The following is a 23,453-nucleotide window of genomic DNA, read 5'->3' as shown; positions in this document are numbered from 1 at the left end:
GTATTTTTATGCTTTAAAAATGGTTGGTCTTCAAGCAAGGTAAAATCATATCTTTAGATAATTGAAAAAATAAAAGCCAAAGGATTAAAAAAAGCAAATGGAAAATATAGTGACATTTTGCTCAGTTGTTGCAACTACTGCAAAGGGAAGGAATTTGCTAAGAAGTGGAATTTGTTTTCCTGCTAGGGAAACACTCCCTTAATTGCACATATGTCTGGCTTATTGCTTTTGAGAATGGAGTGTATGCAGACCATATTGGAGAGGCGCACTTGTCTTGAAATCTGAAAACTTCCATTTCTAAAGCTTAAAAAAAATTGACTATGAGGAAATAAAACCATGTTGGCAAATGAATTAATAGTGATAACTACCAAAAAAAATCCCCAAATAGAATGATTATATTGAATATCTGCCAAGGGAGCAAAATAGCACTGAAATGTCCTCAAAATGTTAAATTTTCCAGGGCAAATGGACTATAAATTGACTAGTCCATGGATAGTTCCTGACCAGTCTTTATGATAAACTTGACTTTCAGGAGAAGTAACTCTCAGCTTTTCTTCTTATTTCCCAAGTAAGCGTGTTTGGGACTCTTGTTAAGTCTGACCACCTTTAGAAAATGCTGGTGTTTTTGCTCTCTACGACTGCCGTTTTTCATCCACAATGAGTTTACAATAATAGTGCCTATAGGCTATGGGGAACCATTGAAAAAATTCCAAAACAAGACAGCTTATGGAAGAAACAGATAAACTTTTTTAAAGAAATAAGGGCTGTGGAAATAAAAGACCCTCCTCCCTGTGATGATGGACAGGCTAGGTCATTGCCTGCTGCTGAAGCACCACTGAGAGAGAGAGATTGTATGTGAAAACAGCTGAGGTCTACTGACCATTTATTGAAGATCATCTAAGAAAAACTTACACTAGTGGGCTTTATCAAGGAAGATTTCACCTTCTTCTGAAAGGTCAAATATTTTCTAGATTTTATTTATTGAATAAAGTCAGATTCAAAAACCATGTTCCAATTGTTTTTTTTCCACAAGAATTAAAATATGTCCTGTATTTCTCCACCTTTCTCCATCATCTCTTCCAGTCTCACACTAAGACCAGCAATCTTCTTCCCTCACTTGGGTTAAGACAAGATCTCTTAAGTGGTGTCCCTGTTTCCACTCTTCCATTTCTAAAATATATGTTCTAGAGAGTATTAAAAATGATCTTCAAAAGACATAACATTCTTACTTCAAAACTCCAATGACTTCATGCACTTAGAAACAACTCCAAACCCATGACATGTCTATAAGTCCCCAAGCTCGTCCTCCCCACTCTAACTGAAGGTGTTTCTGCCCACATGGCTCACAGAGTCTCAGAGACACTAGCCTCCTTTTTTACTCAGTAACCAGGTCAGCTCCTTCTGCGGGTATTCTGCTCCCCCTGCCTGGAGTTTCCTGACCAAGATCTTTTCAAGTCTGGCTCTTTCCTGTCATTCAGATCTCAGCTCAAATATTACCTCCTCAGAGAGATTTTCCTTGAACTTTAAAGTGACTCCCAATCCCTAGCAACCTTCAACCTCTGAGATATTACCCTGTCTAATTTCCTTTAACTTATAGTGATCAGACAATATCTTGCTCATTTATTTCTATTCTTATTTAGTGTTTGCTTTGTTTTATTACACTCTAGGGACTTTGACTGATGTATCTCCTGCAACTAAATTTGTATCTGGCACACAGTGAGTGGACAATAAATATTTCTTGACTAAATGAATTAATGATTAAAAACCTGCATTTTGTACTATAGCTCTTAGAAACCAGTATGTATGTGCAGAAGTTAAGACACAAATCTATTATAAGTCAGAGAAGGTTCATCATTTCTTATTGTTTTTTTTAAAATTGATGTTGATATTGTTTAATTTTATATTATTTTTAGCTTGAATTACTCAGTTATTTGAGCTTGTGGTGATCTCTGGGTATAGTATCTATTAAGGGCAGATAATGGCAGAAAAACATACGGGGTGACTATAACAAAGAGATGACACTGCAAATATCAATTGAACAAAATACAAAGCTTGCAAGCTGACTACTAGTCAGGGAACTTAATACTTGTGCAAACCTGTTTGACAGGCTGATAATTATCTCATAATTATAACCCCTCTTGTTGCTGGATACAGCTAGGAGAAAATTCCAACAGACATTACTGGACACTGAAGGCAATGTCTCCCTCCAAATTAGTCTTCACCCTCTTTTTAGCTCTCAAACCTTTTTTGTTTGCAAAGAATATGAAGCATAGCTTGGGAGGCAATGCACCTGTATAGAAATCCATCGCTATGAAGTTCCAGTTAGGAGGGAATGGCAGCAAAACCTGCATGCATCTACCGAAACAAAGTGTTCAGCGGCCATATTAATAATCAATTAGATGGAGAGCCACCTGATGCTGATCACTTGGCGGAGCCTCCAGCGGCCGGCAGCTTTTGGCTCTGGCAGGATCAGCTTAAAACAATCTGTTCCGTGTTTATTGAGACTAGACTCAGGAAAATAATCTATTCTTTTGCATGTCACCCCATATTTTCCCACTTGCTAATTAAAGATGCAAATGTTAATAAATGTGACAGTTTTGAAGCACAACTGGGTCAATAAGTTGAACATGGTACCCTGTTCCTCCAATTAAACTCCTATGAGAAATAGCTCAATTATAATTAGAGGAGCAATTATCCCCTTGTTAAAGGTGAAACAAATCACGGGTTTCAGTGAAAAATTCAGTTTGGTTCCTTTTGCTGTGCCAACAGATATTTACTCCATTGATGTTTTGATCCCCGTACCCTCTGTAAGAGATAATCTGATGAAATAAAGCATCTTGGAGTATATTTCTGGCTCACCATGTGACAGCAGCATTTTCTAGGCATAAACTAAAATGAGCAAAGAGGGATTCATTTCATAGAGTGCTGCTGTTACACCAGTGGAGCAGCCCAGCAACCGTTCATGGGCATATTAATTTTTAGGCCTCTTCAGGGAGATGGGGAGATTTCTGCTGAAGGGGATACAAGTGCCTCCCTGGAAATGGAAGAAAATAATTATATTTTTAGCTTGATGCTAGCAAAAGAGTTATTAAAAACACTCAGCGATAGCATTTTAGAGTATTTCTTGGAATTCTTTTTTTTTTTCATCTAGTCTTTTAATTTTGATGATTATTATTAACCTGTCCTGTAGTGCTCCAACTAAAGTAACTGTCAATGGCCTTTTATTCCAGGTCCTAGTGGGTTGGAACCCTGATAACTGATAATACCTGCACCCCACACTGCATTCTTTCAGTAGGGTTGCATCTTCAGAGGTGACAAATGTACTTTTATTCTGGAAAATACCATTTCTTGAGGTGCAGCTTCTGTGTCACATCCAACAGGGACTCTTTATTTCACTTAGTTAAATATACTTAGAGAATCTACTAAGGAAACTACAGGCTGCTGGTGTTAGAGATAAACACACACAAAAAAACTCCTTTGGCTCCTATTTCATCAATCTAGTGAGACAGGCAGAGGAGTAAACAGATTCATTTGAACACAAGTAATAGTCAGAGCTATACAAAATCATGCTATATAAGGGCTGACATTTAGCCAGTCACATTGGTTCTCCAGGCCAGGCATTGAGTACAGAACAGTTCTGTATCTGCTGCTAAATAACTGAGTACCCCTTACCCCCATGTGCCAGCTGGCCCCTGGGATCCCTGGGCCACCCTAAAATTCAGCAGCTAAAGAGTTTATACCTGTTACAGCACAAGCCCCTTAGACTCCTGCCCCTGGGCTAAGGAAGCTGTATGGTTGTTAAATACTTTTAAATAAAGAAAATAGATATAAAGACAGGGCTTGACAAGGAGATGATAGAGGGAGCAGTCAAGCCTACAGCTCTGAAACCATTGTGCCTCATCCCAGGGTGCACACAACATGGATTTTCTTAACCAATGAGTATTGAGAGGAGTTCTTAGTCAAACCTGTCACCACCTGGAGAGATGGAGTATCAGGAACCCTGGACTGGCTCCTTTCCTCCTCTGAGGCTTTCTTTATTGCTCTCTTTTCTTGGGCTCTGAAAAGAACTACCAACTGTTGCCTCAGCCCAGATTCCCTCTTGGGGAGACAATATGAGGCCTGGTCCAATGTCCTGGGACCACGATAACTAAATGGAGAAGAGTAACTTGAGAAATTAGAGAAAGGACAGCAGCATATCGTGACTTGCTGTAAATATTTACGTTAACAAATCATTTATAAAGTAGATGTTTACATAAATAAGGGCATTTGCTTATTTTAAAGCTCACATTATCTTCATTTATAGCATTTATGGACTCTAACAAAAGCAATTGCCCAGAGAATACAGAAGGGCATCTTAGTGAATCTTCACAGGACAGAAGCTTCATAAGCTCCTGTCTATAGCGCCTAGCAAAACTGCAATGTGTGCAGTGACTATTTTGCATTGAAGAGGTTGAATTCAGTCTGCTGTGAATCAATAGGTGATAATATAATAATAGTACTAATAATGGCTGATGTTTCTCAAGTGTGTTCTACATGTTGTAAGTGATTTGCATATATCTTCTCAATTAAACTTTATAATTATGTTCTGGATAGGCACTGTTATTGTCTTCACTTTGTAATTGAGGAAACCTAGGTACAGAGAATTGAAATACCTTGCCCAAAGTCAGAATTTAAAATGGTGATGCTTGGGTTTAAATCTAGAGCTCTGTAAGGAAATTCATCTAACATTCTGTAGTAGAAAATAAAGCCAAAAGAGGGGATAAAATTAAATGTTTTTTTTATTACCTCAGAAATGCCTGTGACATTATGTGCACCAAATGAAATGCCATTTGAATTAAGATTAGTAGAGTTCTTTAGAAAGTGACTGACTCATATGGAAAGAAAGAAAATTATTGCCTCCTAATATTCTACAAAGAATGTACCTGACTGCGTCTTCAATGGAGCTAGACATGTACTTATAAAACAAAGATCAATTGACTTAATCAGCCATGTATTCATTGACCATTGACTATCCGAGTTCTTCAGAATCATTTGCCTTGGATACAAAAGAAGCAGAAATCCTTGACACTGTGGCCTGATATCTTAAGGACTGATTTTATTTATAGTAAAACATAAAAGTTTTACCTGCTGGTTTCCCTTTAAGATCAATATTTCATTCTATGCTATTTTAATGCTTTTAGGTTCTTCAAACAAATAGAGTATTAAATAATGAATGCATTTATCATTAAATTAAAATAAGCCTATAATCCTTTAATTCACCAAATTATATTTCATCTCTTTCTTTTTTAATTTATCTGCCCCTTTTGAGCAAAGGGCAGTTATAAAGCATCATGTTAAAGTATTCATTAGCTTTCCAATCTTGGTGATTCTACAGGTATTGAAAAGAATATACATAGGAATTTATTATCCTGCTTTCCAGCATGTGTATCTGATCTCTCCTCTGATAAAAAAACAAGAGAGAAAGAAAAGAAAATGCATTAAATATAGTCCTTTGAATGTCAATGGGTATATGATTTTTGAGCTTGCCAAGTGTTAATTGGTCTTTTCTCTAGTGATGATACAAATAAAATTCACAGTCAATTAGTTTGGAGTCATGAATATTCCTTGACAAAGTGAACCTCTTTGTTGAGGAGACTAAAAAAAATGAAGAAATTACTAGGATCTTGCACTGAAAGTCTTTGCAGAGATTAGCTATATTACCCAAAGCAATATAAAGATTTAATGCAATCCCCATCACAATCCCAATGGCATTTTTTAAAGAAATAGAACAAAATATCATCAGATTTGTATGGACTCACAAAAGACCCAGAATAGCCAAAGCAATCCTAAGAAAAATGAATAATGTGGGAGGTATCACACTCCCTGACTTCAGCTTATACTACAGAGCAACAATAATGAAAACAGCATGGTATTGGCAGAGAAGCAGACACACAGACCAATGGAATAGAACTGAAAACCCAGACATAAGCCCACATAAATATGGACAGATAACTTTAGACAAAAGAGTCAGAAACATACAATGGAGAAAAGACATCCTTTTCAATAAATGTGCTGGGAAAACTGGAAAGTGACATGCAAAAAATGAAGCTAGACTGCTATCTGTCACCATGTACCAAAATTAACTCAAAAGGGTTCAAAGACCTAAATATAAGACCCAAAACAATAAACTGCATAGAAGAAAACATAGGTACTAAACTTATGGACCTTGGGTTCAAAAAGAATGTTATGAATTTGACCTCAAAGGCAAGGGAAGTAAATGCTAAAATAAATCAACGGGGCTATATCAAACTAAAAAGCTTTTGCACAGCAAAATAAACCATCAACAAAACAGGCAACCAACAGAATTAAAGAAGACATTTCCAAAGAATGCCTCTGATAAAGGGCTAATATCCAAAATATAAAAGGAACTCATAGAACTCAACAATAAAAAGACAGACAGTCCAGTTAAAAAATGGGCAGAGGACATGAACAGGAACTTCTCCCAACAAGACATATAAACAGCCAACAGATATACGAAAAAATGTTCAGCTTCACTAGCTATTAGGGAAATGCAAATCAAAACCACAATGAGATATGCTCTCACACCTGTTAGAACTGCTATCATCAACAACAGAAGTAATAAAAAGTGTTGGAGAGGCTGTGGAGAAAAAGGAACCCTCATACACTGTTGGTGGGAATGTAAATTGCTACAGCTGCTATGTAAAACAGTGTGGAGGTTCCTACTGGGTTGTCAGAAAAGTCATGACGTATTTTTTCTGGGTTTTGTTGCAAAAAGGCATCATGACTTTTCCAAAAATCAAATAAAAAATTTAAGAACAGAATTACCATATGACCCAGAAATCCCTCTCCTGGGTATCCACCCAAAAAATCTGAAAATAGTTATCTGTAAAGATATATGTACTCTGATGTTCATTGCAGCATTATTTACAGTGGCCAAGACATGAAAACAAAGTGTCCTTCCATAGATGATTGGTAAAAGAAGATGTGGGATATATACACAATGGGATACTATTCTGCCATAAGAAAAGATGATATAGTGACATTTGTGACAAAATCTTGAGGTTGTTATGCTAAGTGTTGTAAGTCAGACAGAAAAAGTCAAGAACCATATGACTTCACTCATATGTGGGATATAAAACTGAAGGGAACAAAGGAGCAAGACAAGCAGATAAAGAAACAAAAACTCATAGACACAGACAACAGTTTAGTGGTTACCAGAGGGTAAGGGGGGAGCAAGGTGGTAGAAGAGGGCAAAGGGGATCAATATATGGTGATGGAAGGAGAACTGACTCTGCGTGGTGAACACACAATGTGATATATAGATGATGTATTACAGAATTGTACACTTGAAACCTATGTAGTTTTATTGACCATAGCACCCCATTAAATTTTAATTAAAATATATATATCAAGTAAAAACAAGGCTATGGACACCCATGTTACTCAGGATATTTTTTGGTCTTTCACATAGTTTAATGAAAGAGTTTGCATTAGAATTTTAGAAATACAATTAAGGAGACAGATGCAATGTTGTAATAAGTGAAATGAAATATTGAATAGAGGAGTTGCCTCCTTTTTAATCACAATAAATCATGCATGTCAGTGTTGGAAGATAAAGTTTTGGTGTGGTTGGAAAAAACAGCTATAATCATGCAAAAATCTCTGACACAATGCTAGAAAGTGCCATGGAATGCCAGTTACAAGGCAAAAATAGCTCTCTTTTACAAAGTAAAAAAAGAAATTTTATTAATAGTGTCACTTTGTATCTTTTCATTGACACATGGAGATATAAAAGGCTGTTAAAGGAAAACAGTCATTTTGTAAGGGTACTGCCTAAATTTCTAAATAATTTATTATTATTATTAATTGGGAAAGAGCAATCAGGTGTTTAATTTTGTTGTCATGGGACCAGCTAACTAAGCTGACTCCCACCTTTGCTTGAACCTTCAAAAGATTGAAAAAGCTATGGAAATCTAATAGTAAGTGCATTCTTAGCTATTAAACATTTTCTGGACAACTTGTAAGTCTAAATAATATTGCTTCGTAATTCCTAAAATAGGGACGATTTAGAACTCATTTTTACAAAAGATCTGCTGACCTATATACAATCCCAAATTGCAACAATTTAAAAATGCCTCTTTCCATATATGAAATAAAGAATAAAAATTCCAAAGGACCCTATGTAGTTTGGAGGCTAACAAGATCTATCATCAAATTGGTAGGTATGTCATTTGTCAAATTAAAATTTTTCTGGGCTTGTAGGATACTGGATCAGCTAGAGCACTAGTGTTTGGTGCATATCAGGACTTCTCCTAATAATCATAAAAGGGCAATATTTTTCACAGTTTGAAATTAATTTTTAACAAATGAAAGACACATTATTAGATGATTTTCCTCAACGGTATGCTCTAAGATGATGGGAGTATCTCAAGGAGAGCATGGCACTCTCTTGTGGTCCTGTAGGCCTATCCTCCATAAACAGGTATTTTCATAGGGCACTGTACTATATGGTGCTAATGAAAAGTCATTATATGAATCTGATTCAAAGTACTTTATTAGCAATCAATAGGTTTTGTTTTAGCAAAAACACAAAATGAAAATGAAGAGCTTGATGGAAACCTTACAGGTGAAATTAATTGACACTTGTTATGCCTCAAACATGTTTTTATTCATGGTGTGCAAATATGGCTTTTAGGTATGTCCATGATTACATCATGGAACAAGAAATACATATGTGGAGTCCACAGACTCCCTGACATGCACAGACACACACATACACACACATTATCCCTTCTTACATTTTTTGCATATTATCAAGAACAATAATAAAATTGGTGATGCATTATTAAGTCATACCATCACTCTGTATGGTAAGTTCCAGATAAAATAAAGCAGTATTTCTGATTTCTTGAAAGAGAATGACAAAATCAAACAAAGCTGACTGTGGCTTTGTCCAGTGGGGCATTCTAATTGACTCCAAAGTCATTAATCAGTTCCCAATCAATCTACTTTGCCAGCAGCAGGCAGTTAGGACTCCATTACCAACCATTCATCATGCCATACCCTAATTCACTGCACCATTAGCCATGGATTAGAACTCTGTTAGAATAACTAAGTGCCAGTTGCTAAACGCAAAGAAATTTTTTACTTACCTCAGCCACTGGGATCCCTTCAGGTGGTCGGCACTGGAGCAAGACTTCCTGTTCCAAGGATACTTCCTTTCCCAGGGGCTCCTGCTCAAATGTCTTCCGTAAATCTGGAAAGCATAGGTAATAAAATACATGAAAAACTAATTAACATTTATTCATTTATAGAAAGTGCAATAAAATTTTTCTGGTGTAGTATTTTATGTGTTTTTGTATTTTTTTTTAACCACATGTTAGTACTGTACTGCAATCTGGGTGATTATATTCTATGTGGTGGAAATTATAAAATTCAGAGACTATTAACTGTTCCTACTTTAATCTTCACTGAAATGCTTTGAAGATCCTCATATTGACAATTAGTGAAATTCATTCCTTGCATTTCCTTAGTACGTCTGGATAATCAACTAACATGACCATTTTATTTTTTCATCAAGAGAACCCCAACGGCATGATTCTTATACACGGAGAGTCTCTGATGTACATAAAGTTTCCTCTCTCTTTACAGTAGATACTATTAAAGTTGTAATAATTGAGATCTTTTGATCAATAACTCAAAAGCGAGTTTCCAATTCAGAATGTAAAACAGAATGCTGGAATCCTGAAAGAATGGATATAACCTGTTGAGGTGTCTCAAACACAAGGCAGGGGAAAGAGTAACTAATGGAATGAGTCCAGAAATCCCTCACTGTGTAATTATGTGGCCATTCTTCAATTAGAAGATTAAAGGGTCATTTCTGCCCAAATATACCAAGTACCTAATTACATATTTATATATAGTTGCCATAGCAATATGCAGGCTTTCAAAATTATTATAGATAGACACAAAACTGTTAGAAACCAACTTGTTATTTTAAACACCAAACCTAAAAAAATAAATGATTTAGCCACAGAGCTTTGAAGCAGCATTTTTTTAAAAAGCACACCAAAAAATTTATATCATACTGGTATAGTTCAGCATCTTCCAATAAAGTTATTGGAATTTTATCCAGTTGGTTTTAATAAAAAAATATAATTCCTCTATCCTTTCATGTCATTTCACTGATGAAAACTTAAGAACTTAAAAAGCACCATTTTATCCAATTGAACTAATGATTGGAAACCCAAAAGCTCTGCAGGTATACCTCTAATGTCTTTCAAAGAGCTATCAGAATGCACCACCTGGAAAAATGCGCTGAGGAAAAAAAACTCCATTGTTATATGCTTGTCATTTTGTTGAATTTTTTGGCCAAAGAAAGTCTTCAAGAGCCTAGGGATTGTGAGAAAATTATGGATCTATGTGGGTCTGAGGAAGAAAAGAGATTCTCCAAATTGTGACTGAATTTCTGTCAGAAGGGCTCTTGTCATTTAGTTGTCAAGAAATTGAGTATATTATAGAGATGAACTTCTAAAATCTACAGTTATTAAACTTGAAATTTATCTAAACCAAGTCCTTAATTTATGTATAGGGAACATGTTTACCAAATTTCTCAAAGCCTCACAGCAAAATAATGGATGCTGCCTTAGAATCTGCTGACTCTTGATTTGATACATATTTTGCCACCCCACACAGCCCTTAACTTCTCTTTTGGTTAACCTGTGTCCTTCCAACAGAAACATTAAAATTTTTCTACTCTTTCTTTTCTGATATGGTAGTTTTTCTGCTCTTGATCTGCATTAAGATAAAAAAAATTTTGGTAAAACACTAAATGCTAATGAAGAAGAGTAGCAATGAATAAATTTTATGGGATAAAATGTTCTTGACAAAGTATATATCTACTTTGTGAAAAATATCTACTTTCTGAAAAACACCCATCTGATGTGGGGTAGTGTGAAAAAGACAAAACAATTAGAATTAGTTCTCAAATCAAATAATATATTGACTCACTCCCAGTTAAATTCATCAGCATATCACAAAATAAAGGCTGAGAATAAGAAAAAGTGAAGGACATATGTATCCAACTACTCAAAACAAATTCCATTAATATTTGTTAATTATCTCCTTATGGTAGGCATGTTAGTAGGTACTTAGGATGAAAATGTAGAAGATAAAGATTCAAGATGAGAAAGGTAAATTGAGATCTATTTATGAAAAGTATTTTTGCCATGCTAAGGAATGGAAAACCCTCAAAGGCTTTTAAGCAAAGAAATGAGATCAAATGTCATATTGCCCTCAGGGTGACAGATGGATTGAGGTAGTAGTGAAGAAACAGAAAGTAGTTTGGGAATTGTTTGAAGAGGGCTGGAGAGATGACTGGGTCCTGAACTCTGTTAGTGATAGTGGACAGAAAGCGGAGAAAGCAAATTCTAGAAATAAATAGATCACACATTCGGGAAGACCTAGGTATTTGGAAACTGCCAGGAGGCAAGGTTAATACTACATATTCTTAACTATTGCAATTGTTAAGCTGGTATCATTATGAAATGAAATACCAAATTGGGCAGAAAAGTGAGGAGAAAGATAGCAATTTATTTTATTATATATTCACGTTGCTGTTTCTGAAGGATATTCAAATGGAAAAGTCCAGCAGGTCTAGATCATGATTCCCCAACCTCAGCACTATTGACATGTGGGACTGGATAATTCTCTGTTGTGGGGTTGTCCTGCACATGGTAAGGTGCTTAGCAGCCTCCCTGGAATCTACCCACTAGAAGCCAGTAGCACCCCTTCCAGGCATGACAAAATAAATGCCTCCAGACAATGTCAGATGTCTCCACAGAGGAAAAATCACCACAACTTGAGAATCACTGGGTTTAGAGTTTGGAAAAAAAGGCTGGGTAGAAGATTTGTGCTTTGGCTTCTAGGAGATGAAGCACTGGAAATGGACGGTATCACCAGGGGAAAGATTGAAGCATAAACAAAGGAAGACACCAACATTCAAGAGGAAAAGCCACCAGCAGAAATGACATGGCATGAACAACGAAGTAAGTGAAAAACCCGAGACGAGTTGTCAGAGGAGCCAAGAAGAGAATAAAATTTTAAGAAGATGGGAAGCCAACAGGACAAATTCAGGGAAGGAATCAAAGGGGAGAAGTCAGTGGTTTGGGAAATTTAGGAGTGAAAAGAGTAGAAGCCAAGCTGTACTGAGGGGTGCACAGACTGGAAAAATAACCATAATGGGAATCTATTCTTTTGCAAAATTCTGTGGTGACAAAAGTCAGCGGCACCATTAAGGGGTGATGGGCTTGAACGTGGCGTGTTATAATTTTTAGGATATGATGTAGTTTTTGGCACAGTTTTTACATTTCTGCCATATGAAGGCACATCTTATGAGAATTGCTTCCTAATTGAGAATTGTGACCACACCTTAGAGGCAAGTACTTTGAGACAGGTTTAACTGAACCATCATGAAATACTATATAATTATTTTGTTTTAATACTCTGGCCTGAAACTCTGTAAATTTTATCTAATTTCTAAAGTGATCTTACATTTAACTTTCCAGAAGGCAATACTTCTTCCTGAAAAATCCTTTTAATTCCTGCCATAAAACCTCTTTTCTGGCTTTCAGGTAGTGTAACGAGCACAGAATATATTGTGGTTGTCCAACATAGCAGCTGCTCATTTCAGTATGTCTCAGCATTACTCTGCAGGCAGAAAGTGGGTAACGTTTTAAGCATATCCTTTATCATTTGGAGAGATGTGATAGAAGGCAGGCCGGATGCCTTGCAGGCAGAGAGAACACATGGGTGACGAATGAATAAGCATGAAAAACGGACACTTGTCAGCTAGGAATTAGATGTAAAACAGAATAGTTCAGAATAATGTGGGCATTCCTGTCAGGAAAAAAGATGAATTTCTGCCCTTGGAAGACCTTTAGGATTCTAAATTTCTGTTTCCTTTCCATTAGTTCTAAGGCTGCTACTAAAATAAGGATAAAGCCCTTTCAGTATGACCTAGATTACTTTTGCAAAATCAACTTGGCCTACCTCTGATTTAGTCATTGATTCCACCAATTAAAAAGAAAGTCAGCTTTGTCATATGCATGCATTCAGAGAGATGTTTACTTAAGAACATGAATATTGGCTTGCTAAATCCATAAAGAGAAATCCAATTAGCAGATGTAGAATCAGACCTGAAACAATATGGATTTCTATTTACCATTTGCACAGTAAGCAAAGAAAGGCTTTTGGAACACAAGCGTGTGTGGGTGCAAACAATGTCACGTTTTTTCTTAGAGAATTTTGATGCTTTCAATGATTGTTTTCCACAATAATAATACCACAGTTACAAATTACTTATAATGTGTAATACCCTAATTCATGGCATTCTGCAAATATGAACTTTGCTTTCTGACAATGTGGTGAAGAGGAAGGGAGGCGAACTGGGAGTTCAAAGACTCTGTGGCCTTCACCTTTCTCATTTGTAAAATGAAAGCAAATGACTGGAAGATTTTGAATGTCTCTTTTGTTGTAAAGGCTGATGGCTGAATAGACTAACATTTTAAATATGAATTTTAGGCCAAAAAAATCTTATCCTTTATCAAATAAGACACTTCTTGGTTGTGATAAAATTTTGAGGATATATACTAATTATCAGCGTCTCAAAGAAATAAGTGAAGAAATTATATTGCAATAATCTAGGAGTTGATGCATCTTTGAAGAGAACAGCTTATGATTTTCCCCTCAGGACAATATTCATGGAACTTTTGGATACTTGGACAGACAGGTAAGGGTAGGGGTTAGAAAACGGGAGAAAGATGGATTTCAGAAGATTCAGTGTTAACAATATCAGAAAATTCTTCATACAAATCCATGGAAACAATCACTAAAGTAGATGAAAATTAAAGCTTGAGTAATTGTAAATGCATTGGAAATTACTTTGAGAAAACTAATTTTCGTCTCCATGGAGAGATGGGGAGGGAAATGCCTATCCAAAACAGTATGCAAGAAATTCCACCATGTCAATGTATTTACAAAAGGGGCAGAAAATCATGTCTCCCCCGCACCCTTTCCAATGACATCCCTCCAGGAACTTTGCCTGACACCATGTGAAAGGGTGAGTGTGACCTGCAATAGGAGAGTCGAGGCTGGATAACCGATCAAAGCTTTCAGTATGAAGAGTCCCACTACCATCTAAGCACCTGTGAGCCCTGCTGTTTTTGGAAGGAAACTGGGGAAAATATCAGCAAAAAGATCTCCCTATCCTATAGGCAGGCTGCTGATACTATCACCTTTGAAGAGATCATACACATGTTCTTACTCCAACTTTTAAAAAATTATTTACATTTATTAAAATGTTTATTCCCTCAGCAATGCTACTTTATTATGCTAAAAGATTTTTTTTTACAATAAAATGTTTTATAAGTCAAAATCTTGGTGATGTGATAAACTAATACTATGAACTCAAGAATTCTCTGATGGGTTTATTGCAATAGACTTTTCTAGTGGAAATTAAAATCCTTAAATGCTACAGAATAATAAGATAATTAAAATGTTACATTATTAATATTGTTTTTTTAAACCTCATAAGGTTTTGTGAATATTAAAAGAGATTCTGAATCTGAAAAGGTTTTGGAAGATTATAAAGGACAAAACACATGTAATTAATTATTACAAACATTTCTATTATTATTCCTCAGACAGTTCTGGCATGAAAGATAAGTCATATGAGCAAATTTTCAACATGTCATTCTCTTTTCATAATTTGACCATATAGTCTGTAAACCATTGTATCTAACATTCCTTAATGTTCTTATGGGATTTAAGGTGTATTGTTGGGTTTTTCAAACTTTGTGTCATGACCCCTTAGAGGGTCAAATATCAATTAGTGAATTAAAAACCAGCATTAAAAATATGAAATTGAATAGATAATATCAACATGTATTATAAATAGTACTATTATATTTGTATATGTACACACACATATCTGTGTATATTGTGTGTGTGATGAGATGGGTATGTATTTAGTGGATCATGATAAATATATATATATATATATATATATATATATATATATATATATATATATATATATATATATATAAAACTGTAGATCACTGTAAAAATGATGTAAAAGTAACTGGGATGCAAGGTCACATTGTGGACAAGGGTGGGGTCTTCAATATGCACACACCTGGGCTCAGGTCCTAACTCTACCACATAACTAGGTGTGTGAGCTTGAGCACATTGCCTAACCTCTTCTTGTGTTAGTTTATTCAGCTAAACAATTGAGGATAATACTGGGAGCTATCTTATTTAACAGGGTTATAGAGGAAGACGCACCTATAAAATACTAGCATCATGGCTTGAATATAGTCTGTGCTCAAAAGAGAGTAATCCCCCACCCTATTTTTTCCCATCACATTAGTGAATTTCATTATGCTACAGAAACATCAAGCATTATCACTCTTAGTCAAAATAAGCATAATCAAGTGAGGCAAAACAATTATGAGTGTGGGAGGACTGGAGGTGATGTGTCACAAAGAAAAACCCAGGGCCTACACCCTGTGCTTGAAAAGAAATGCACATTTCATACTTTGGTTGGGCCCTGGGAATCTACAGCTTTAGCCGATCCCATAGGTGTGTATTATGAATAGCACTAAACCGTGAGAACTACAGGTTCACTATGTATGGCACAGCCATGATACGCACGGCACTGTGCTAGACCCGGCAGGCAGTGGAGGGAGAGGGGGGCTTGGAAGCCTGTGGGAACCAAGCCGACCTGCTTCTCTACTGGGGCTCTTGCAACTGCGGTTATAATAAGTCTCCATTAATGTTTCTACATTAGAACTCATTCTTGTACATTTTCTAGCAGAGGACTTGAAATTTCACATGTGTCTAGGGGCCATGCATGTAATACAGCTGGGAGAAAATTGGGGACAAGATTTTTTTTTTTTTGAAACATGGCACCCACGTGAGCTGTCTGTTGTTTTCTAAATTTTAGTAGCGACATGGGTACAAAACCAATCCACTTAAGTTTTTCCTCTTGCTATTCAGCTCTAGCTACATGTTGCCATACAGGAGTGCAGGCTTACTGGGCCACAGGCTGCACATTTGATTGCTAACAGAAGCTGGTATTGTGGATTATCATGTAAATTTTTTTTCTATCAGTATATGTTGTCAACTGCTTAAAACTTTAACAACATACCTATGTGGGCCAACATTTTAAAGGCCAATCCAAAAAGTTGGTGGGTTATATACTGGGCCTACGGACTCCCACTTTGAGATGGTCTAGTAAGTTCAGTGTTGAGAGTGTCAAAGTTATCTTAATATTTCTGGTGGCCTCTTCCATCTCAGAGACAATCCCTTAGACTTCTCCCCACAACCTCTGCCCTCTCTGACTTTCAGACACTTAATTAAGAAAGCTGACTAAGAGATCTTGGTGGGCAAAGCTGTTTCTGTTAGTAGGATGATATACATAACCTTTTCTGAATTAATATTTTACAATTATTAGTTTGTGTTCCCTTACCTACTTTCAGAAAGAATGTTAGGTAATAAACATTAGGACTTCAGAAAATGAAGTGACATTTTAAATAAATGGAAATTATTACCTTAGTCAGGTGAACCCAAAGTTTCTTGATAGCTGAAAAGACTCTTTGTCATCATTCCTGTAATTCGTGATGACTACATAGGATAAAAGTGTCCCCGCATCCTTTTCTGAAGCAATGCCTTCATTGCCACAGCTGCTATGTACAAAAACCTGAAGCTCTTCCATGTACAGAAGTAAACTGTCAAGAGTGGTTATGATCTGTACTCAACTCTTGTGTTTAGAGTAGAAATGGCAAATATCTGGGACCGCAACCTTCCCTTTCAGCACGTATGTCCATAAGTAATTGATCATGATATTCTTTGTGGAATTGGGATTTAGCCTCATGATCCTCCCTAGCATAGGACCCTGGAAGCCACATCTAAGCCCGAGTTGGCATTGAAGATGTGATGCATTTGCCTTCCAACCTAAAGTTCACCACACAGAAGCTCCTGATATGCCTGCACAGCTGGTGTCACCTTTCCAGCAGCTATTACATCACTGCTAAATTTCACTTCATGAAGACAAACTCATCCCAGCTAATTACTGAATTTATACAGTTTAAAAAATCCTATGAGGTCAAATACATCTTGACACTTGGTGCTCAGTGCATAGTAGATTTTTAAGAAATGCTGAATTGAATTCAGTTTCCCAAATAATATGGCCATCCTCTTTACTGAAGGTCTTGGAACAATTTCTCATATGGTGGAAAACTATCAAAGCCTTTAGAAATCACATATCCCTCCCCTCACTTTACATATAATACAACTAGGACTTTGAAAGGTAAACCCACTTGTTCAAGCTTACCGACTATTGAGATGCGAGCTACCTCATGATGAGAGTCTTTTGAAGGAGGGATGTCGCATAGTGGTTGCATTTGTTTTCTATAGAAATTATTGCTTGCTGGCTTAAAACAAGATAAATTTATTTTCTCACAGTCTGGATGGAGGCCAACAATCTGAAATCAGTTTCACTGGGCCATAATCAAGGTGTTGGAAAGGCTGTGTTCCCCTGTCAAGGAGCATCTGTAGCTTGCCTCTCCCAGACTCTGCAGCTGCCAGCATTCCTTGGTTTGTGGTGCATCCCTACAATCTCTGCCTCTGTGGTCACATCGCCTCCTCCTCTTCTATCCGTGTCAAGTCTCCCTCTGCTTTTCTCTTATAAGGACACTTGTGATGGCATTTAGTGCCCACCTGAATAATCCCAAATAATCTCCCCGTCTCAAAATCCTTAATTTAGGCACATCTGCAAAGATCCTTTTTTCCATGTAAGGTGAGATTTATAGGTTCCAGGGATTGGGACTTGATGCCTTGGGGCAATTATCCAGCCAGCCACTGGGGTTACAAGCATGGAGCTTGGATCCGCCTGCCTGACTTTCATTCTTGTTCTTTACTTCATGAGGTTTACGTGCTTTTGTTTCTGCATCCCTAAAATGAGGATAACTACGATACTTGCCTCATCTAGTTATTGTGAAGATTAAATAAGGAAATACACATAAAAACACTTAGGACAATGCTATTACATAAAGGCCCTCTATATATGTCCTCATTTAGATGCTCATTCCATTCAGTCCCCAATCAGTGTAGCTGTCAAATTTTCACAGAATTCATGGCTGTACTGATATTTAATTAAAGAAATTATTTTATTATTTATTTCTACCAAGCGGCCACTCCAAGCATCAGAATTAAGCTTTTTTTGTTTCTCAAATTGAGCTGGTCATGACAAAATTGTTCCAGGTCTAGGGAAGAGCTTCACCTGGAATTATCTGCTCTTGGGCTTCTATATTTTCTGACACAGCCTGACCTTTCATTAAGCGAATATAGCTGCTTTGCTATGATTCACATTTTCCTACTTTCAAATTACTTTTCCATTAATTCTTCTGCATGCTCAATGAATAAAGGCGCTGAACGTATTTTTTAACTTTTTAAACATTTGTTTTAATGTACTTTCAAAGGGCTCCTCTAGCAAATAAAATAATTCTATGGTCACATATAGTAATAATATTTGTGTTATAATATTTACTTCCAATAATGATAAAAGGGGCTAATTCTGTTGTCATAGTAGAGCTTATGATTAAATCACCAAATCTGGCTGCTAATGAGAAATTACTTCTGTGAATAGACCAGTACAGCATATTTTGGGAGAACTAAATTAGTCTTCTGAGTGTTGGGCATATACTAAAAGTGAAAAATGCCTGACTTAAGGCCATAGAACCCTAAATAGTTTTCCATGGTCTTATTTGTCAGGAATAGAGTATCTTATCTTTGCTTGAATTTTAAAAAATCATGAAAATTTTTTATATTCAGTGACTCTTATTGTGATTTCTAAATATAAGGGACAAAGTATATAAAAAAGGATGGAATTTTCTTTTTTCACTTGCTTTTCCTTCCCAAATATATAAAACAAACAAAAACCAACCAAGCAACCAACAAAAATAAACTAAATCAAGTTTCCCCTCTGGTTAGATTGAAAAGTCAAGAATTGTCACGTTTCTGCAATCTGTACAATGACTTGGACTGCAAAGAAAAAAGTTTGTTTAAAACTCAGATTTACCATTTCCTAAACAAGCGACCTGGGCAAGTTACCTAATGTTTCTGGCTCCTGTTTCATTATTTTCAGTCTAAGGGGAATAGGACCTATCTCATAAGATTGTTGGGGTCATCACATAGTTAACATGCACAAGGAACTTTACGACAGAGTTAGGCACACAGGAAGGATGCCATAAACGTTGGCTACCAGGACACAGACTTTTTAAAAGCCTAATGAAGATGAAAGATTCTGATTTTGTTCCTGTTTTTATTCCATAACCTGATTTTGCCTTTCTAAAGCTGTTTTGGATAACTCTTAGGAATTTGCCACAAAAAAACTTTCATAATATCATAGTTCATAGCCAGGGACAGAGATTAGAATGATCTTTAAGCGAATCAGCAGAAAACCATCTTGGTAATGTGTTAAGTGGTGCCGAGGCATGGCTACTCCTTACTGCAGTGAGGTCTTTCAAAGAAAGCTTTAGTGAACAGAGTCCCTGCAGAAGGAAAGTACCATTTCAGCCATTCTTTATTTCTTGGCTTTGGGGCATTTATAGGACATAGTTGTATTCAGATAGTTTTGCTAAAGGTTTTTGTTTGTTTGTTTTTTAAATAAATATTTTAGAAATAGAACTCCAAATGACATCCATTGCAGAGAAGCGGGAGATAAAAATACATATGAGCCACTCTTTTATATTCACACTGCATCTTTAGTTTCAGAAAAAAAAATGATTATATGTCATCACAATATTTTTTAAAGTATATCTTAAGCCGCATGCCAGCTTTATAGATGAGACATCAAAAAGTGAAGGCTCTTTTCTCAGAGTAAAAAGAAGAATGTAATGATTGCAGACAAGCTTTTTTGCAAATAAGCGTTTTAGCTATAAACTTCCCTTTTCATACAGCATAAAACATTACTTTAAAGAAAAATTTTAGTCTAGTGGGTTACTGACCTTGCCAATAACACATAGATAAATGATTTCCCAAAAAATATAACTTATGAGACAGTGCTCTGTCAATTGGATGTCTACCGCTCAGAGTAAATATGGGCTATGAATGTCTATAGATTTGTGTGCAGGTCTTCATGAATCTTGGGACCTTCTGTCTATATACAAAAGCAGATATGCTTGGAAAAATAAATACTTATCAGGTAAATATATATACCTGATATAGTCAGGTATATATTACAGTTTTTAATCTTGAAATAGGAGCAACCCATTGGTTGATTTTTAATACTATTTAATACCATGGTTGAGATTGATATGAAACAAAGAGAAATTTATTGTTAAAAATTTATCTCTTATTATCTAAAGAAGTCTAAATTCTACAATTAATCTCATCTAATTGAAAATCTGGCCTCTGTAATTTATACTGGGTTTATTCAGGGCTTAAATGTTTGTACAGGGATCAAACCCCACCTTAGTAAACAGACCATTTATTCTGGCATCCTGCCCCTACCAAGACATCTGGCAGTAGCATCTACATACTGTCATGGTATAATGTAAATCTTCCAGAACACCTGCTTAAATAAATGCATCATTTGGTTAAATTTCATTATTAATTTTGCTTTATGCCAGGAAGACAGGAAATGGAAAAATGAAATATAAGGCCATGGGTAATGACTTCTGTGTGTAAACCAACACAATAGTTCATAAGGTAACATATATTTCATTGGTGATACTATTACCACCACTATAGAAATATTCATTCATTCATTCCTTTAAGATTATTGAGTTCCCACACTGTGCCCAGCATCATTGTAGGCATTTTGAATTCATCAGTGAACAAACCAAACAAAAATGTTTGCCCATAGGATCTTACTTTCTAAGGGGGTTGGAAGGGCTATACTACAAACCATGAACATAATACATAAGTAAATATATAGTAATTTAGAAGTTGATAAGTGCTATGAGGAAAATAAATAAGCATAGACATGTAATGGGGGTTTTTGAAGTGGGGTGGGGGGAGCACAGTGGCAATCATTTCAGGATACCTGATGTCCTTGAATTCCTTAGGCAATAAAACATTTTTACTTAAATGAACAAATGATTATAATTGAATAGCATCATCACTTTGCCCCATCGTATGCTTTCAGTTTCATTTCATTTTTTTATGTCTTCATTTACTTAGCACCAACCTCATGCAAGGAACTTTTTTTAGGTATTAGGGATGTTGACTTTTAATAAAAAGATAGCCTTTTATTTCTGCAGCAATGTAGGTTTCTCAAGAACAACAAAGAATTGAAATTCAGGACATGTGATCTAATGGCAAGCCACATACAATCCAGGAAAACAAAGGAGAGGAATGTTCTTTTATGAACTTGGGTGGTTCGAGAGGCTGTTGTAAACAAAGACTCCATTGGAGAAAACTGAAAGTTTGAAATATAGTGACTTTTCATTGGCTGAGCCATAGCAGTCTCCCATTGGTGGAGTTGTTACTGGACAAGGAGGAATCTTTTCTTCCTCCTGCCAAGGTAGTAATGTAGTATCATTTCCTGTTCAAGACGCAAGGTACATCTCTTCCTGTTGGGGTTGGTAGTGTGTGTTCAGTGACACATACCCGAGAGTTCTCTCTTCCAGCCTCTCAACTCCATTTTAAATGAGGTTCTGTTTATTAATTTTCACCTAGATATAATGGTGGAGAAAATAAAGTGTCTGTTGGAGGCTTATATTTCCATGATGCACATAGTCAACATAAAAGAAAAGAGATAATGATGAGAAATGATCTCAAGAAAAATAAAGCATGCTTGTGATTAGTAGGGACAGTGTTGGGGTCAGTAGGTTTTAGGTAAATTGGTCAGGGTTGACCCCATTGTAGAGGTGACACCTCAGCAGAAATCTGAATGAAAGAAGAAAGTGAGCTACACGGAGTTGGGGAAAATGTTCCAGGTGTTTTGGAACAGTTAATGCAAATAGCTTGTATCTGGAATGAGTGTATCGTATTCTGGAAATGAATGTATTGTAGTCCACTTGAGGAAGCTGGTGTGGTCAGAGCAGACCAAGCAATGAGGAGAGAGGCAGGAATTGAAGGCCTTCTTACATTTATGGATTGTAAATAATAGTGAGCCTATAATATTATGCATGTGGAAGATGAGATTTTTTTTTTCTTTTAGCTGAGCCATCCTGCCACCTGTTGGCAGCTCAGCAGCAGCTCAGCTCAGGCCGGGCATCGAACCACTGTTGCTCAGAGCTCCTACTCTTGAGCGAGCTCGTAACCAACTGAGCCACTCGGCCGGCCCAGGAAGAGGAGATATTTTTGCGAACTGCCACCTAACATAAAAATCATTGTCATGGATTCTAAGGAACTGAATGGATGGGAGAAGTGGATGGAGATAGTCTCAGAGACACAGAGGAAGAACTGAGGGTTGTTAGTTGGGAGGGGGTGGGGATGAAGGAGAGGGGAAGGGATGAGACAATACAAATTGGTAATTGTAATATGGCCTCAGGGATAGAAAAAGATAGTCCAAGGAATACAATCAATAATGTTGTAAGCATTTCTTAGGGGGCCAGATGGACCCATGTCCTTTTGGGGAGTCCACTTCATAGTTGATGTAGAGGCCTGACCACAGCATTGTATTTCTGAAACTGATGTTGAATAATACTGTATGTCAACTATAATTATATATACATATAACCTCAGGACACGGAGTAGAGTGCGGGAACGGATTCAATGGAATTGTAATAGATAAGCATGATATCGGGGGTGGGAGGGCAGTGGATGGGGGGAGGGGGGTTGTTACTTTGTGAGGGTGAAAAGGGTAACTATTGCATTGTTCTGTACACCTGAAACTAACAATAAAAAAAAAAGAAAAAAAAAAGAAAAAAAAATCATTGTCAGCTCCTCTCGTATTCATAGCTAGTGTGTTGATTCAGGACACTGCTGCTGGACTGACTCACTTCTCCATATACCAGCTATGTGAACTCAGGCAGGATTTTTTAATCTCCCTTTGTTCTTAATTTCCTCATCTGTAAAGTGAGAATGATAACACCATCACACAGGGTTGTTGCAAGGACTGAGTGAGGTAATCTATGAAAATGTTGGCCAAAGGGTTCAGCTATAAGATGATTAATTTCTGGGAATGTAATGTACAGCATGGTGACTATAGTTAATAATACTATATTGTATACTTGAAATTTGCTAAGAGAGTAGATCTTAAGTGTTCTCACCACAAAAGAAAAAGGTAACTATGTGAGGTGAAAGAATAAAGCAATTGGAAGAGCACCTCAATTATTATCATTATTCTAGAACCCACCAGCCTAATACTAGCCCCATGTGGCTCTCAAGCAGTTGATGTGTGGCTAGTTTTAATTGAGAAGTAGTGTAAGTGTAAATATAAC

General features: G+C 36.5%; 1 protein-coding gene across 2 annotated transcripts in view; it reads right to left on the bottom strand.

Moving 5' to 3' along the window:
• Positions 1-23,453, bottom strand: part of UNC5C (unc-5 netrin receptor C) — a 395,582-nt gene that overhangs the window by 104,423 nt on the left and 267,706 nt on the right. For both annotated transcript variants that reach the window (XM_019647544.1, XM_019647543.1), the window contains exon 4: positions 9,153-9,256. In XM_019647544.1, the coding sequence (XP_019503089.1) occupies positions 9,153-9,256 (104 nt within the window). The remainder of the gene's footprint in view (positions 1-9,152; positions 9,257-23,453) is intronic.

Source organism: Hipposideros armiger, unplaced genomic scaffold (genome assembly GCF_001890085.2).
Source record: "Hipposideros armiger isolate ML-2016 unplaced genomic scaffold, ASM189008v1 scaffold_112, whole genome shotgun sequence".
Taxonomy (NCBI): domain Eukaryota; kingdom Metazoa; phylum Chordata; class Mammalia; order Chiroptera; family Hipposideridae; genus Hipposideros; species Hipposideros armiger.
Note: the sequence above shows the minus strand (reverse complement) of the source record. Positions and strands in the feature narration are given on the sequence as shown.